General features: G+C 40.2%; 1 protein-coding gene across 6 annotated transcripts in view; it reads right to left on the bottom strand.

The window, feature by feature from the left end:
* Positions 1-2,160: 2,160 nt before the first annotated feature.
* The window catches only part of ahdc1 (AT hook, DNA binding motif, containing 1), a 29,099-nt gene continuing 15,558 nt past the window's right edge, over positions 2,161-15,701 (bottom strand). For 3 of the 6 annotated variants that reach the window (XM_051671373.1, XM_051671374.1, XM_051671372.1), the window contains 4 exons: positions 10,106-10,239; positions 8,825-8,859; positions 4,236-8,655; positions 2,161-4,003 (listed from right to left, as the gene is read on the bottom strand). In XM_051671373.1, the coding sequence (XP_051527333.1) occupies positions 4,264-8,478 (4,215 nt within the window). In that variant the 5' untranslated portion in view covers positions 8,479-8,655; positions 8,825-8,859; positions 10,106-10,239 and the 3' untranslated portion in view covers positions 2,161-4,003; positions 4,236-4,263. The remainder of the gene's footprint in view (positions 4,004-4,235; positions 8,656-8,824; positions 8,860-10,105; positions 10,240-15,701) is intronic. The other 3 variants (XM_051671376.1, XM_051671378.1, XM_051671375.1) reach the window with 2 other exon arrangements.

The following is a 15,701-nucleotide window of genomic DNA, read 5'->3' as shown; positions in this document are numbered from 1 at the left end:
CACAAGCATCTTCCACAGAGCGGTGAATACAAACAATGAAGATGGCGAAAGCATCGAGCAATTTTGTCTGGACGGACGATGAGGTTGCTTTATTACTACAGTTAATTTGCTGGAGAAGCGTCAATAAACTCAAAATCTTGAGCAGCATAAACACTGTCCTGTAGTCCGTCATTATAGTGCTGAATGGCTCGCGCGTTGTTTTGAAGTACTCGCGCGCATGCCTATAGACTGAACTCTCAAGATTATTCAATAAACTCTGCTCATTTTTACCATCACTTCTTCTCCTGCCTTCTTCTGCATTCCCCCTGCTGACTCTTGGGCTGGTAGGAGAGTAAGTTAACATAACAAGCTGTTGATGTTGACTGGTTTTGGATATCAGACAGAACTCTGATATATGGATATCTTGTGTACACTGGATCTAACATGCATTTTCACTGCCTCATGTTTTCATATTCTAAGCATATCATTGAATACTGTACATGGCATCACATCTCTGTCTATAGGCTATATACATAACGGTGGGTGAATGAACTGCAGGAAAAAGAAACATCAAATAAAATTAAATAAATAACATTTAAAATACAAATACATTTTTCCCATCCGAATCCATACAATAATTTCAAGATTTTCAAATTGCAGGTTCTGCCTACTGTACAATGTTCACTCTCCATACAAAACACTCCAAATGAATAAATTGTTGATTATCGTTATTTGCACAGACGCCAGTATTCATATTTATAATTATACATCTCAAATTGATGTCTATCAATCCATCATTCTTTATATAACACGTAATACGCGTGCGCATGACGTCATCGTTTTCACAAATTCGCGTTTTTGTATGTTTACTTTCAAAAACTTGCACTTTGAAAACTGTTTTCAAAAGTTTGCGTTATCCCTTAGTTTGTGATTGAAGCTCATGTTAGTTAACAAGCAAACGTTATCCAATTGTTCACTTCAACAGGAATCACAATTAGTCTCGTGTTTTGAATGGGAAACCATATTTCCCAGATCTGTATACGTTTTCACGCTCTTGATTTATTGGAAAAAATTGACTGGGGCACAGCAGAATTGGTAAAAGGGGTCTAGTGATGCTCTTAGAGTGAAGTAAAAGAGAAAATGTGGTCCTACAGTACAGTACAGACACTAACAATGCTTATATGCAAGGGTTAAATTGGGATTTTTGAGACCCTAACCAACTGCCTCTGTATGCACGCACAGTCAAATGAAGTAGCCAATACTTTGAAAGGCTAGCGTACGACTGTACGCAAATGCTAAGCGTTCACGTCAAAACAGAATGCTTAATACGTCGCTTTGCAATAAAAAACATTCCTTGTCTGCTTGTGTTTTTTCTGACTTGTTAATGTACAATTATATTAGGCCTACCGTCGGACAGCTAAAGCAGGGGAATTTCTGATGAGAATCAGGGGTTTCTTTAAGGATCTATAACCTTCTTCATGCTTGACAGTTTAATTTCTAAACAAAGTCCTACTCTAATTTACACTGCAAGCATGCAGCTTGAAAAAGCAAGATTAACCTACATTTTTACGAAGGCACAATAATGCTGTATTGATTTTTTTGTAATTTAATAGAGTGCCTTCTCATATGCTGTGTTCTAAATGATCCTAGCCTACTAATCTGACAAACATTATAAGAGAATATCAGAGAGATTACAAACTGCCGTGGGAATACTATAAACATCTGTTTGTAATGCTGCTGCACTACATGATGACAGCTAAGTAGCCCACATTAAGATTTGCATTTAAAAAATTAGGTATTTATATAAATTCGTGTTTGTTTCAAATAGACAATATAATAATAACACAACCTCATGCATATTAAAACATATTTGTTTTATATTTGCCTGCGTCTCTCTCTTTTATAAATGTTCTTTCAGCAGCTGTTTAAATCTAATCAAGAGCTTTAGCTCTGAAAATCCCTAAGCGAAAGCGCGATGGTAAGGCATATGTGTGACGTAATTGCCAAATACTTTCACTTTCTCAACAGTGGGGCAGCACGAGGGTGAGAAACTAAAGTTGATGTATCAACACCCCCCCCCCCCCCCACACACACACACATACATTTATTAATTATTCATAAAAGGGAAAACCCTCACACGTAAACCAAGAAAATGTGATTCTAAATATTCTCATCCTCCTTCACTCGAATTACTTTATTTCCATAAATTCCACAATTCCCACACAGTCATTTTCTCTGTCTCACATCTCCACTGGTGTACTCATCTAAACTGTGATAATGTCTGAAGCCCAAAGCGCAATTGCCTCGTTCCAAATGCCTGAGCGGTGCTGCACAGCCCTGAATACAAACAAGCCAAAGAAACTGCTCTCAGAAAACAGAACTGTTTTGATAAGAAATGTTGTGGGATATCCAGGTTGTTCATGCCCAGGCACGCAAACTCATTGATACGTCTTATCTAGAGTGAATCATTTTTAAAGCTTTATTGTTTTAATAATCTATGTTTTTGATTATCAACTAATTGAACAGGCAACTGAACGTGAACTGACACGTTGTTAAATGTTAATATCCATTGATATGTTAATATGAAACTAAGGAAAGGGTCCATTGGTGGCCAAGTAGGAAATGTATACCCTACTTGGCCACCAATGGACCAAGTTTCATATTCATCTAATTTCTCCAAACCACAGATCAGAGGCAGGACAAAATTAAACAATGATCAGAACAAAATGTGTATTTAAATATTTTCACCTCAGATACAGTATATGGAACAGACAGATACAATATTTCATCACAAAAATAACAAAAAAAAAAAACACTGTACGACTCAGCGGACCACAAGAAATACGAACAGAGGGAAGAAAGAAAAAAGAGGATGGGGAGGAGAATATGCATTGTCCACACCCTGAGTTCCAGGATCGTTTCAAGTGTGGAAAGTGCCTTGGCCTCTTAATATCTTGACAAGCACAGCATCTTTTGGGGCCAGTGCATGGGTTTTTGTCCTCCTGTGATGATAAAAACACAAGAATGAGAGCTGGATGTTGGGTACAAGGTGACCATGCTGCAGGTTCAGAGCGATGGTTAAGGGGATCAAATTGAGAAACATTCCTGTTGAACCAGACCAGGCCATTGTTAAAAAAAGATTAATGAAATTGTACTTGTACAGACCCAAGCTAAACTATATAAAGCCAAATAAAACTGGTATCCCCCTCATGTGTCCTTAAAGCAGTTCTGAAACACTCTCATGACATTGTTGCTTTAACATATCTCTTTTAGCTGAACTTTCTGTTTCTGTTGTTGTTTCATTGCAATGATCTCCTCTATTGATGGAACTGTTTGAGTAGCTTATGTACAAGTGCTGGCTTTTAAAAAACAGATAGAACTTGGAGTGAGAAGATGGCAAAGTTTGTGCAGTGTCATAATTTATAGATGCTGAAGGAAGTGGACCTTTAGGGATAAAGTAAATGATCTCCTCTGTGACATAATCAGAGGAGGTTTTGAGACTAAAACCAGACAGAGAAAAAGGAACAGGATGAAAAACCTTTTGTGTGGTCTCGCACAAAAAGTTTAGTTTTTGGGTATTACTAAAATGTGGAATTCACATTTGCACAGTTACACTCTAAAGAAAAGGACATGTTGTTCCCTGCTTTTCAGCAAATTGGTTTCTTCATGATACTAGCAGTGTCCATTCGGTCCTTTCAAAAAATGCCTAGCCCAAGCTGTGCAGCAATGTTAATTTGTGAGTGTATGTCTATTCGCACATGCTTTTGCAGTTGCATGTCAGCATATGAAAGTTTATAAGCAAGTACATGTGAATGTATTGTGGAGATAGAATGTGTTTGTGCGTTGGTGCATGTGTGTTTATGTGTGTGTCTGTACATGTGTCTGAATTTTGATCTTGATTGTCACTGCTGGAGAAGTCTTTATTTAGTCCATAGCTGTGAAACTCCTCAGTCTCAACTCAGTAAGTGTCTTCCAAAGCTTATCCTTTAAAAAATATTAAAAATATGAAAAGGGTCCATTTCATCTGTCAGGAATAGAGACATCAAGGAAGATGGGTTAGTCTCAAATACATAGTGACATAAATACATAAATTCACATTTTGTGGTAAAATCAGAGTGAGTATTTACTGGAAACATTTCTCAGAAATATAAGTACAGATGTCCTGTTTATGTGTAAACAGATACAACCAAACTGTGCACTTAAATAGATAATTTAATATTGCTATCATTTCAACTGTCCCAGAATTCCTCTCTTACCTCTTCAGCAATGCCATGATAATTCCAGCTACAGGCTGGTAACTGTGAATCCTTCATCGCTGGGCTGGTCAAGAAGCTGGCAGAGTACCCCTCCCCGGGCAGTTTGGGGTGCATAACGGTGTCCAAGGGGTGCATAGCTTTCCAAGTTACCATGGTAACCCATCTCTTCATGCTGAGAGGAAGAATCCAGAGTTCCACTCACACATAAAGTGGATGTGGTAGGGCCTCTGTGTAAAGGGGAGGGGTACGATGAATTGGACAGAACCCTCATCCCAGAGACCATCAATGGCATGTCCCGTTTGTGGGGGAACAAAGAGACTGCTGGTGGTCGCTGTTCTTCAAAGGTTTGGGGACTGCTAGCGACACTTCCTCCTTGCCCATACCAGCATGGAGAGCCACTATAACTGGGGGAATCATACTGGGTTAACTGGTCTTTTGGAACCCGGTGTGGACTCATGGCGGAACCACACTGTGGCAAGAGGCGAGGGGTTGGGGACAGGGTTGGGCTGAAAGTCCTGGCCACATGGCCATAAGTCTGTGAGGGAGGCCCAGGTTTAGGGTACTGCTTTAGGACATCTGACTGGTTTGATAAACTAGGAGACACAGAGGCAGAGTCTGGAGGGTAGATATGAGCAAATCGCTCATCTGAGGAGGGAGTAGAAGTGTTGACAGAATATGGGGAGGGGTATTCACACGACTCTGGGGCATGGCTGAGAGGTGACAGGCTGCTACTGTCTCCACTGTAGTAGTCCAATGCTTCCTGGTATACACCCCCTGAACCCATCTGACATGACTCTGATGAGGCTGTAGGCTTTTGAGTTTTTGTTTTTTGTGGTGGTTGTCGCTCTCTTTGGCAAGATGAGAATCCTCCCCTGCCTCTGGCTCCCCTGGGTTGTCTTCCACCTGTAGCACTACGTTTTGGCCCTCCTCCTTGCATAGGAGGGCTGGCAGGGGATCCTGGGGGAACAGAACATGCTTCCTTCTCATTGTGTATCTCAGACTTTTTCCTTCGGCCATGACCTAGTTTTGTCCCCCCTTGGAATAGTACATTCTGACTCCAGTTGTAAGAGGGGCCTGCCGAATTCTCATTCCAGTCAAGCATTAGCTTCTCCAGGCTTGAAAGGCTAGACTGCCCCTCAGGCATAGGAACATCCCTTGGGCGAAATGCTCCCCCCATTGCACCCATCCCCCCTCCACCAGTATGAGAAGAGTCTGAGGAGGATTCAGAGGGAGTTTCAGGGCAGGGACGCTGTTTGGCTTTTTGGGGTGTGTAGTTTGAGATGTCCAAAATGTCTTTGGATTCTGAACCATTTCCGGCAACGCCATAGTCAGAGTAACCATGAAGCTGATGAGTCCCATATGTATCACCACCCCAATTATTTCCCCCTTGTCTATACCCCCACTGTGCTGTGGAGGTGTATTGTCTACAACCGTCAGGGAGAGAGGAAGTTAATGTGTAGGGGCTAGACTTTGACATTGACAAATAGCTTCCTCCTGGTGAGGTTGGACCAGAGTCTCCTCGCAGTATGGTTGAATGGGGTGGGCCTGGATATCCACTATAATTTCGCTTGGCAGAACCCTGGTAATTGGAATAACTCATCTGACACTGTGCTGAAGGAACAGAGGGAGTTTTTGTGCCACATGCATAGCTACAGTCACTTGGCCGTTGCTGTTGTTGCTGCTGTTGAGGGAGAGGGTGAATACTTCCTCCTTGAGGGACCCCAGCACTATAACTAGGTGGGTTTTCAGAAAAACCTCCAGATGGATGGGGAGAACTAGGTGAACGGGAAAGCAAGAGAGCAGGGGATTTAGTGAAGGATGGGGTGGGAGAAGGCTGTGAACCACTATATGGGTATGAGGGGTTAGTTGCTGAGCTGGCCTGAGTTTGGGGTGAGTGTAATGGGGCCCCTTCCCCAAGACAGGCTGCTCTTTTAGGACTTCTTTTAGAAAAGGCAGTAGACCAAGGGTGGGCTGCACCTGGGCTGCCACCCTCATATCCTGGGGTAAGTTTATGGCTTTCCTGACGTCCAGCAGGACTGGACATAGAGATGTCTAGCAAGTCAGTGGAGTCATCAGAATCAAGTAGGGAACGAAAGTATCCTGCAAACATACCCTGAGACTCCTCTCCACTGCCCATCCCTCTCATGCCAGGGCTGTGGTACATCCCCCCCTTAATAGCTTCACTGGTTTGAAAACTTCCTCGAGGGGAACAAAGACTCTGATAACTACTTGCTTTCTCAGAAATATCTCTGTCAGCTTTCCCTATCCAACCACTGTTCCCATTTTGCCAGTCTTGTTCTTGAGCATTCGGTCCATTCTTTAATGCCCCATTCTTTCGTGACCGCCGTTTTCTAACTTTCTCCCCTTGTGCAGAGTCACCTAAAGATGCCCTAGTTATTCCCCTAGTAACTCCTTTGCCTCTTTTTCGAGGAGTTCCTAGTTCAGATGTGGTGGCTTTCCATTTCTTGCCAATTGTTTCAAAGAAGTCACTGAATGACCTCTTAAAGGATTCAGAAGATCCAGAAGCACCCCCTCCCCTACTCCCCATACAGCCTGCACGACCACCTCTCCTGCGGAACCCTGTGAGACGGTGCAAAATAGTGGAAAGGGATGGATTTTCTGGTGGTATATGAAAAGTCTCAGGTTCTGTTGGGGTCCAGCAGCGTGGAGGGGAGCAGCGGCCAGTACTGGGAGGTTGCCTGTTCAAGAAGGCCAGTTTAGAGAGAACATCTGCATATTCTACTTTAACATCATTGGTATCATTAACATATGAGGGCTGTGGGGATGGTAGCTTTACTGTCCGTCGCCTCCTTATTTTTTTGGGCTCTGCTGCACTGGCTGCTCCTACTCTGGTCTCATGCATGTCAGGTTGCCCTGGTAATGCCTGTTTAGGAGGGCGTCCCCTACGCCGCTTCAAGATGACAGGAAGTTTTCCGGGTGGAAACATCACCATCACACTCTTTCCATTGTTTTTCATGTGGAGAAGAGCAGTGGGCTCTCTGGGAACATTAGCTCCTGACTCACCACCTAAACCTCTCTCAAGCCCCTCCCCATGGGATCCAGCACACACCGACTCCAATGAGGAGATCTTGTAGCTTTTGTGTCGTCGGCTCATGTGAACAGGTATTCTGGCTACTTTCACCACAATCCTTCTTACACCCGTAAAACGTGCCTGTTGCCTTCCTCTAACTGAGTGGTGAGTAACAATGCCCTCTCCTTCTGAAGTTTTCATTATATGACTTGGTGTAACATCTGCTGCAATGGCTGGCGCTGATAAAACCTCAAAGCATGAGGCTGCCACACCCACCTCTGGAGGATGATCCTCCACTGGCCTAATGTCCTCTGTTCTACAGACTATATTTTCCTCCTCTTCATCCTTTTGGTCCAGTTCTCTTTTAAACATGGTTTCCTCAGCAGCTCTACGTAAACGGGATGATTTCCGAAGATGGCAGGGGAAACGTGACCGACCAGAGCTCCGCAGGGTATACTTCCTCTCACCCTCTACAGAGGTCATGACAGTGGTTTGGCCTGTTAAACGTATGTGATCCAGGTTGGTGATATGATCGATTTCTAGTGGAGATGTTGAGTTGTGCTCTATCTCCTCCTTGAGTAAAGACAAAGGGTTGTATTGGGGAGGTGTCAGATTCTTTGGGGGAGGTGTGGTGTGTAACAAAGGGGGTGACTGAACACAGAGATTATGTGTTTCAGTTTTGGGAGTTAAAGACAAATCCTCTGGGATAAGGGAAGGGTCCAGCTCCAAAAGTGAGGAGCCACTGCCCGTGGGTGCGCATATGTCCTTTTGTGTGCGCTTGTGTGTTAGTATTTTTGTGTCCATCCACATATTCGTATCCATTGGAATGTGTGTACAAGGCTGCAGGTGTGTGCTTGTCTGTGTGAGTGGGTGTGATTGCTGAGGTGTGTTCATCTGTGGTTGTGTGTTTTGCTGAATGTGCATTTGTTCATGTGTGTGTATTTGCTCCACATATTCTCCATGCCTCCGTCTCCTTGTCTTATGTTGAAGCTGGTTTTCATGATTTCGCAGGCCATTAGCTAAAGAGGGAGGTGAAAAAAGGCTGTAATGTAGTGAGTTGGCTGGATCAGAGCCAGTGGGTTCTACAGATGTGCCCCCAGACTCTTCATCCCCCTCCCATGGAGAGGGGCCCTCAGCATTACTGTAGTCCTTGTCAGCCAGAGCGTCACAAGCCAAACGAACACTGCCAGAGCGACCTGACAGGTGGCTCATTACCCCAAGATTGTAGATCAAGATCTATGTATTTATGTATATATATCTGTAATGATTCTGTATTAAGTCCAAGTGTGCGCTGGTTCCGTTTCAGCAGGAAGCCTGTTTGAGTACACTCTTTCCTCTCACTGTGTTGTTCTTGGCTACAATGAATTTGACCACCGGGCTTCATACAGTCTTCGGATCCCAAGTTTTCAGACGCACAGACAACAGGCCCAGTAATATTTCAAAGGGAAAAGGGGAAAAAAACAAAAGATATATTGACTTTTGACAGTTGAGGAATGCAAATATACACTTGTCAACATCATAGCAGAAAATGCTATTGAAATACTGCAGTTGTTCTTACCATGTCTGCTGTTGTGGCTATGCTTTGTATTATCCCTGTGGGCAAAAGGACACTTGTCACTATGGCGATACAGTTAGAGAACAGTTGTATCCATGGCAATATAATATGAGTGGAACGGTATACATGGTTACACAGTTTTCTTTTCCAAAGCAAAAGATAGCAGGCCTTACTATGGCAAGAGAAGTCTTAGTGGATAGGCAACTGATCTGGCAATTTTAAATAAACTTTCAGTGCAATCCTAAAAATTAATAGTCACTCACCAAACTCTACTACACAGATCACTGTGTGTAAACTGTCCATAACCAGTAATACCTCAGTAAGTACAAAGTCTGAATTTAAGAATTAAGAGGAATATGCTGACTACCACCCCTGGAGTCATGAGTTTGAATTCAGGGCATGCTGAGTGACTCCAGTCAGGTCTCCTAAGTAACCAAATTGGCCCGGTTGCTAGGGAGGGTAGAGCCACATGGGGTAACCTCCTGGTGGTTGCGATTAGGGGTTCTCGCTCTCAATGGGGCACGTGGTAAGTTGTGCATGGATCGCGGAGGGTAGCATGAGCCGCCACATGCCTCCGCAGTGTCATGCACAGCGAGCCATGTGATAAGATGCGTGGATTGACTGTCTCAGAAGCGGAGGAAACTGAGACTTGTCCTCCACCACCTGGATTGAGGTGAATAACCGCGCCACCACGAGGACCTACTAAGTAGGGGGAATTGGGCATTTCAAATTGGGAGAAAAGGGGATAAATATTAAGAGGAATAAGAGAATAAGCAACACAATCTAAAATGTAAGTCCAAATGTTCAAAGTGCAGACTTTGCATTGTAAAAACATGGTGTTGTATGTTGGAGTCTTAACTTATTTCTGTGATAGTGACCAACTTAAAAATGCTTATTTCAAATGCTTAATTTACAAACGCATTTTACAAATGCAAGTTTTCCAGGTACTTGTTATTACTTGTTCATTATAATCATGTGGGTCTATCTGCCACAATTTACAACTGTTTAAAATTACTCGTATCTTGTGTCTAAAGATCCTTCTCAAAAAGCTTCTATGTGTTGATTTAAAGTAATATTGAATGTGCATGCCATGAAAATTACACAATAAAAAAAAAAAAAAAGGGTTTAGGGGGAGGCTCTTATGTTTCCAAAATGTCTACATTGTAATACATTTGGTTCAGTAAATAATATATGTAACAGTGTTTAATTAAGGCAATATCAAATTGCAAAATTAAGATTTTCAAAGAATTTATCATTCAAGCTCACTAAAACAAACCAACCTACACGTAATGGGTACACACATAAAATGACCCTGCAGGGGAAAGGCTGACATCCTAAGCAATGCAGAGAAGTTGGAACCTGGCAGAAGGGGGCAGCATGGGGATGAGAGGAGGGATATGTAGCGGGCTAGAGAGTTCCTGCAGAAAGAGATGAATGAACGAATTAATGTATGAATGGACTGAAGAAAAGGTTAAATAGGAGAACTAAGGATAAAATGAAACCATTCATTAAAAAGGTTCAATAAATTTTTCAATGACATGCTAAAAAATTAGGAAAGAAGATACCAGTGCATGCATTAACTTAAAGCAATATTTAATCAAGAATGAAAATTGTGTCATTTTATACTCAGCCCCAGGTCGTTTTAAGCCATTATTATTTTCTTTCTTCTGTAAAACAGGAGATCTTAGCCATAATGTCCGAAGTTCTGTTTACTAAACAGTAAGTAGATGGTAATTTATACTGCTAAGCTCCAAAAAGGACAAAAAGCCAATAAAAGTATCATAAAAGTAAGCCATACTAGCTACACACAGTCTTCTGAACTCATACGATAGCATTGTGTGAGGAAAGGACATTTAAGTCATTTACCGTTCATCTTCCACACCGCCATAGTTCTTAAATCTCATTTGAGGTTCTATACGTCATGATCAATCATATGACAGGAGAGAACCAATGATGTTTGCCATCAATAACATTAAAGGGATAGTTCACCCAAAAATTTAAAATCATTTCACCATTTACTCACCCTCATGCCACCCCAGATGTGTATGACTTTCTTTCTTCTGCTGAAAACAAATGAAAAATATCTCAGCCCTGTAGGTCCATACAATGCAAGTGAATGGTGGCCAGAAGAGTTATTAATTAGAGTAATTAATTAAGAGTAATTAATTAGAACTTTGAAGGTCCTAACAGCACATGAAGGCAGAATAAAATTAATCCATAAAACTCCAGTGGTTAAATCCATACGTTCAGAAGTGATATGATAGGTGTGGATGAGAAACAGATACATATTTAAGTTTTTGTTTGTTTTCACATTCTTTGTGCACATTGTCACCTACTGGGCAGGGAGGAGAATTTATAGTAAAAAAGGACTTAGATATTTATCTGTTTATCATCCAGACCTATCATATCGCTTCTGAAGGTATGGATTTAACCACTGGAGTCATATAGATTACTTTTATGCTGACTTTATGTGCTTTTTGGAGCTTCACAGTTCTGGCCACCATTCACTTGAATTTTTTTTTATCCCTTTAAACCTGACGTAACTCATTTAAAGTGAAGACTTGTAATATAACACACAAATCATATGGACTACTTATATGGTGCTTTTTGTCCTTTTTGGCAGTATACATCACCATCCACATTGATTTTATGGAAAAGAGCAGCTCGGACATTCTGCCTAACATCTTATTTTAGGTTTTATGGAGGAAAGAAAATAATCAAAGCGGGTGAGAAAAAATATGAGGGTTTGTAAATGATCATTTTGGGGGAATGTTTCCTCTAAGAATGGTGCTTTGTAGCATTCTTAAGGGAATAGATTATAGTGATGTCCTTCAAATTAGTCAAGAGGCTGGACACGCGCGCACAGTACAGTTCTATCCATCTCTGAGTCTGTCCCACATGGTTTTTATTACTAACTGGCAACGATAAGGAAAGTGCAGAAAGAGAGAAAGAAAAAGCGACTGAGCGAACCAGAAACATGTGCTGCAGTACACAGTGCCAAACAAGCTGCCACACTTGCATTTTTGAAGACAGAAAGAGAGACAAATAGACATAAAAAGTGCACCCTGGCACTTCATAACTCACACATTTTTGCTAAACAAAAGAATTAAATATATTAAAAATCTTTGGTCTCCACAGTTCTTCATTTCACAGTTAATAAACTGAAACTTTATTGTTGATTCACAATTTAATTATTTCTTCAATCTAGAAAACAAAAGAGCAATAACACACTAGACTTTTCACATTCAGCGGCACAAACAAAATAACTGTAATCAAGTGCATCTAGGAGCCATGGATAGGCTTCCCACACTCCTTTATTGCCAGTTTGGACAGCTCTTCTTGTCCAAACTGCTCTAATTCTCCCATATTTTAACAGTGCCTGCTCACTGTTGTCATCTCTCCTCACAGGTTAGATCTGAACACATCAGATCATGCTGAACAATTATGTTTGTGTGTGCTCGAAGGCCCATGACCTTCACTCAATAACCAGGTTTGTGACACCGCTTTCAAAATGGTGCTCCAAAAAAACATAAGCCTTTGCTTTACTTCTTGTAACCATGCGTGTTCAAGGTACCCAGTGCCAAGGCAACAAAACAACACAAAACATTAATGAAGCTCTCTTGAGTTTGACTGTTCTCTTCTTTGAAGGCTTCATTTTGTTTTCAGTCAACACTGCAATGATTTGTTTTACTAAAAAGTTTTGATTTGGTCATTAGAAGGATTTCTTTTCAGGGATGTTCAGGTTTTGGCAATTGAAGTGCAGTTGAGCTTTCTTATGTCTCTGTCAGCACTGGGGTCATTCTTGTCTTTAAACATATAACCATCCATTGGTTTGACAATAGATGGAGTGAATGAAGAGAAGTTGTGAGTTGTAGCTCTAAAGATCAACTTGAATATGGCTGCCAACTGAAGTTTTCTCTACCATTTGAGCTATTATTTCTTGTAGTCTTTCTCAAATTTCCCTTATGACCACATCCTGTCATGCTGGCTTCATTTCCATTGGTCTTAATCTTCCTGATACCATTATGAATGGTGGAAACAAGAACATCAAGGTCTTTGAAGATCAACTTGGTGATTGTGATGGTTGGCATCTATTGTGTGTCTGACCTCCTCAGACAATTCTCTGGCTTTTTCCTTTTTACGTGCTTATTGTTCATCACACAATGAATCCTTTGCTCCATTCAGACTGGTTGAATAAGCAATGTTATATTGCATTGCATTGCATTTTGTATTGCATACTTGCAACTTTCCACAAGGAAGTTCAGAAAAATAATAATTGCTTGCTTCAATTAAGTAATTTGATCTAATTACTTATGTATTATTATTACAAACTAATTATTATATACATTATTGTTTGTGTAGTAAGCTAACATGTAATAGATTATTTGTCTTTTTTTTATTTTTTTTTTTATTTTTTTATTTGTTCCCTTGCCAATATTTTCTAATTTCAGCAGTTTTCTGAAAGATTATTTGGCTAAATTAAAGGATAAGCAAGCTGCTCTTTCACAATACTTCTTCACAAACTGAAATGGGACAGTCTTAAATTGTGCCAACCCTCTTCATGTCAATTACAAAGGTCTAGTCCACACAGGTAAGCAGTGGGGACAATAATATGGTATAAAGAAACTGTGACATATAAAATGTTCAATGGAAGATAATTAATTAATTAATTAAGAAAGTGAGACACAGAAATAGACAATGACATAAACAACTATGGAAAGCTCAGTAATTGTTTCTGTTACACAGTTGTCTTTAATATCTGAGGCAGACTTATATTATAAAGGAGTTTCTTTACCTTTTGACCAATGAATAAAATGACTTTTCAAGATAACTGTATAAGATTTTTTCTTATTTTTTAACCTCCTGAGACCCAAGCGTGACTACTGTGTGCATTTTCCATTTCCCTTTTTGATTTGAAACTAGTAGTACCTAATAAACAAGCCAAAACTAAAGAAAAAATGTTTCTAGAGAAAATAGTTTTCCTAAAGATTGACTAAGTTTTGAGATTTTAAATAATACCAAGCTATAGAGAGTCAGATTTGTTTTTAATCAAATTGTTTATTATGTTTCCAGGAGTGTTGGTTTTTCATGTTTTTAAGACATTACAGACATTACAGCTGATTTTCTGTAAAGCTGCTTTGGAACAACGTGTATTGGGAAAAGCACAAATAAAAAACTATATAAAAAAATTTTTATTTGAGTTTTATGTTACAATGTTTTTTTCTACTTTGTCAACAAAATCTCAATGTTTTCTCTCTGCACTGTCAAACAAACAAGTGATAGCCTGTACTGAAGCATTTATCAATCAGAAATCAGTATAATTAATTCTGATACAAGTAATGGCTAGCATCGTCCAATCACTGCCAACCATGTTAAAATAAAATTATACATTATAAATTCTGAATCTATGTACTGTTTACCATTGTCTCATGTCTGCAAAACATATTGAGTGGTTCAAACATCATCTGCAGCCTAAAACTGAATTTTTTATAGAAGTTTGGATGGAATTCACTTGGCATTATAGGAAAGCATTAGGATGTTCCATTGCTCCCTATTTAGTGAATGACTTAACCTCCTGTGTGCTGTCTGTCTTCACTGGTCTCAAAACAGTTAAAAATGCACATATTTTCATCCTAACTCAATATAAAGCATCTGAAAGCAATTATTTTTTCAATGTTAAAATGCACAGTAAATATAGGATTTCTAATGAAAACCTTGTGCTATTGTCCACTATAATGTACATTGTGTTTAGCAGCATGGCGTTTCGCGATAAATCAAAAATGGCATATCGGATGAAACTAAAGACTTTTGACTCAAACAGGTTTCAATGTAAAAATGTAATTAGCTTTTTTACCAGATGTAGTTTTTTTTGGCATTTCTCCCAAAGACAAACTACTCTGTGATTCATGCAATGTTGTTTTGTCACATGACTCTGTACGTTGAAAGTTTAACCCTTCACTGACAGCCCAGAGTCTCCTAATCTGAGATCAGTCGATTTAAATGAAATGAAATTATGCGTTGTGTATAGTGAAGCCAAAATACAATGTCCATGCACATGGACACGGGGTTGCACAAGGTTAAATATAGAGATGGCACTGACCAAGAGCAATAGCAAATTAGCATAACTAGAAAAATGTATATTCATTTTAGAAATTTCAGTGACTTTTCAGGGTTTTATTTATTTCCATGACTTTTTGAGGCCTGGATTTTCACAGTTTTAATATTGATATTTGCATGTTTTCAAAATCAGACTGATGTTGTCAGAGGGGTCAACAGGCAGGTGCACACAAACAAATATACTAGTTAGATCTGCTACTTAATAAAATCACCTTTGCATCCCATTTGCTTTCTGTCTCCTTCTCTCTGTCTCTCTGTCTTCCTCTAATTAATACCAGTTATTAATTAAGCATAAGTCTCACAGAAGACAGGAATGAGCACAACTGCACTACACATCTTTAATTACAGTCACACATACACACACACACACACACACACACACACTCATACTTGCACAAACTCACACAGACTCACTTAGATATTCACACACATTCCTCCTCAGCATTTGAGAGAGAGATATTGAATGTCTGGAGCTTCTCCTACTCTTCTCACACAGTTCTGGCACCATCACATATTTGCCTGCCAGCACAAACTAGTGAGCTGGATTAAGTCAAAGACAGCTGTGTGTGTGTGTGTGTGTGTGTGCACAAAAGAGAGAGAGTAGTGAGTAGTAGGCTAGCAGTGGTCTGTTTTCTGTACTAATTGTGGATCTCACGCTATCCATTCCTGTAGCGTGTGGTAGACTACTTAAATGAGAAGGCAAAGACGCCTCTCTGAGTTTGGAATTGGGGAATTGTGATGTTTACACAGTTTACAGGTTAAA

The sequence above is a fragment of the Myxocyprinus asiaticus genome, chromosome 34 (genome assembly GCF_019703515.2).
Source record: "Myxocyprinus asiaticus isolate MX2 ecotype Aquarium Trade chromosome 34, UBuf_Myxa_2, whole genome shotgun sequence".
Classification (NCBI taxonomy): domain Eukaryota; kingdom Metazoa; phylum Chordata; class Actinopteri; order Cypriniformes; family Catostomidae; genus Myxocyprinus; species Myxocyprinus asiaticus.
The sequence above is the reverse complement of the archived record's forward strand: the minus strand, read 5'-3'. Positions and strand labels throughout refer to the sequence as shown.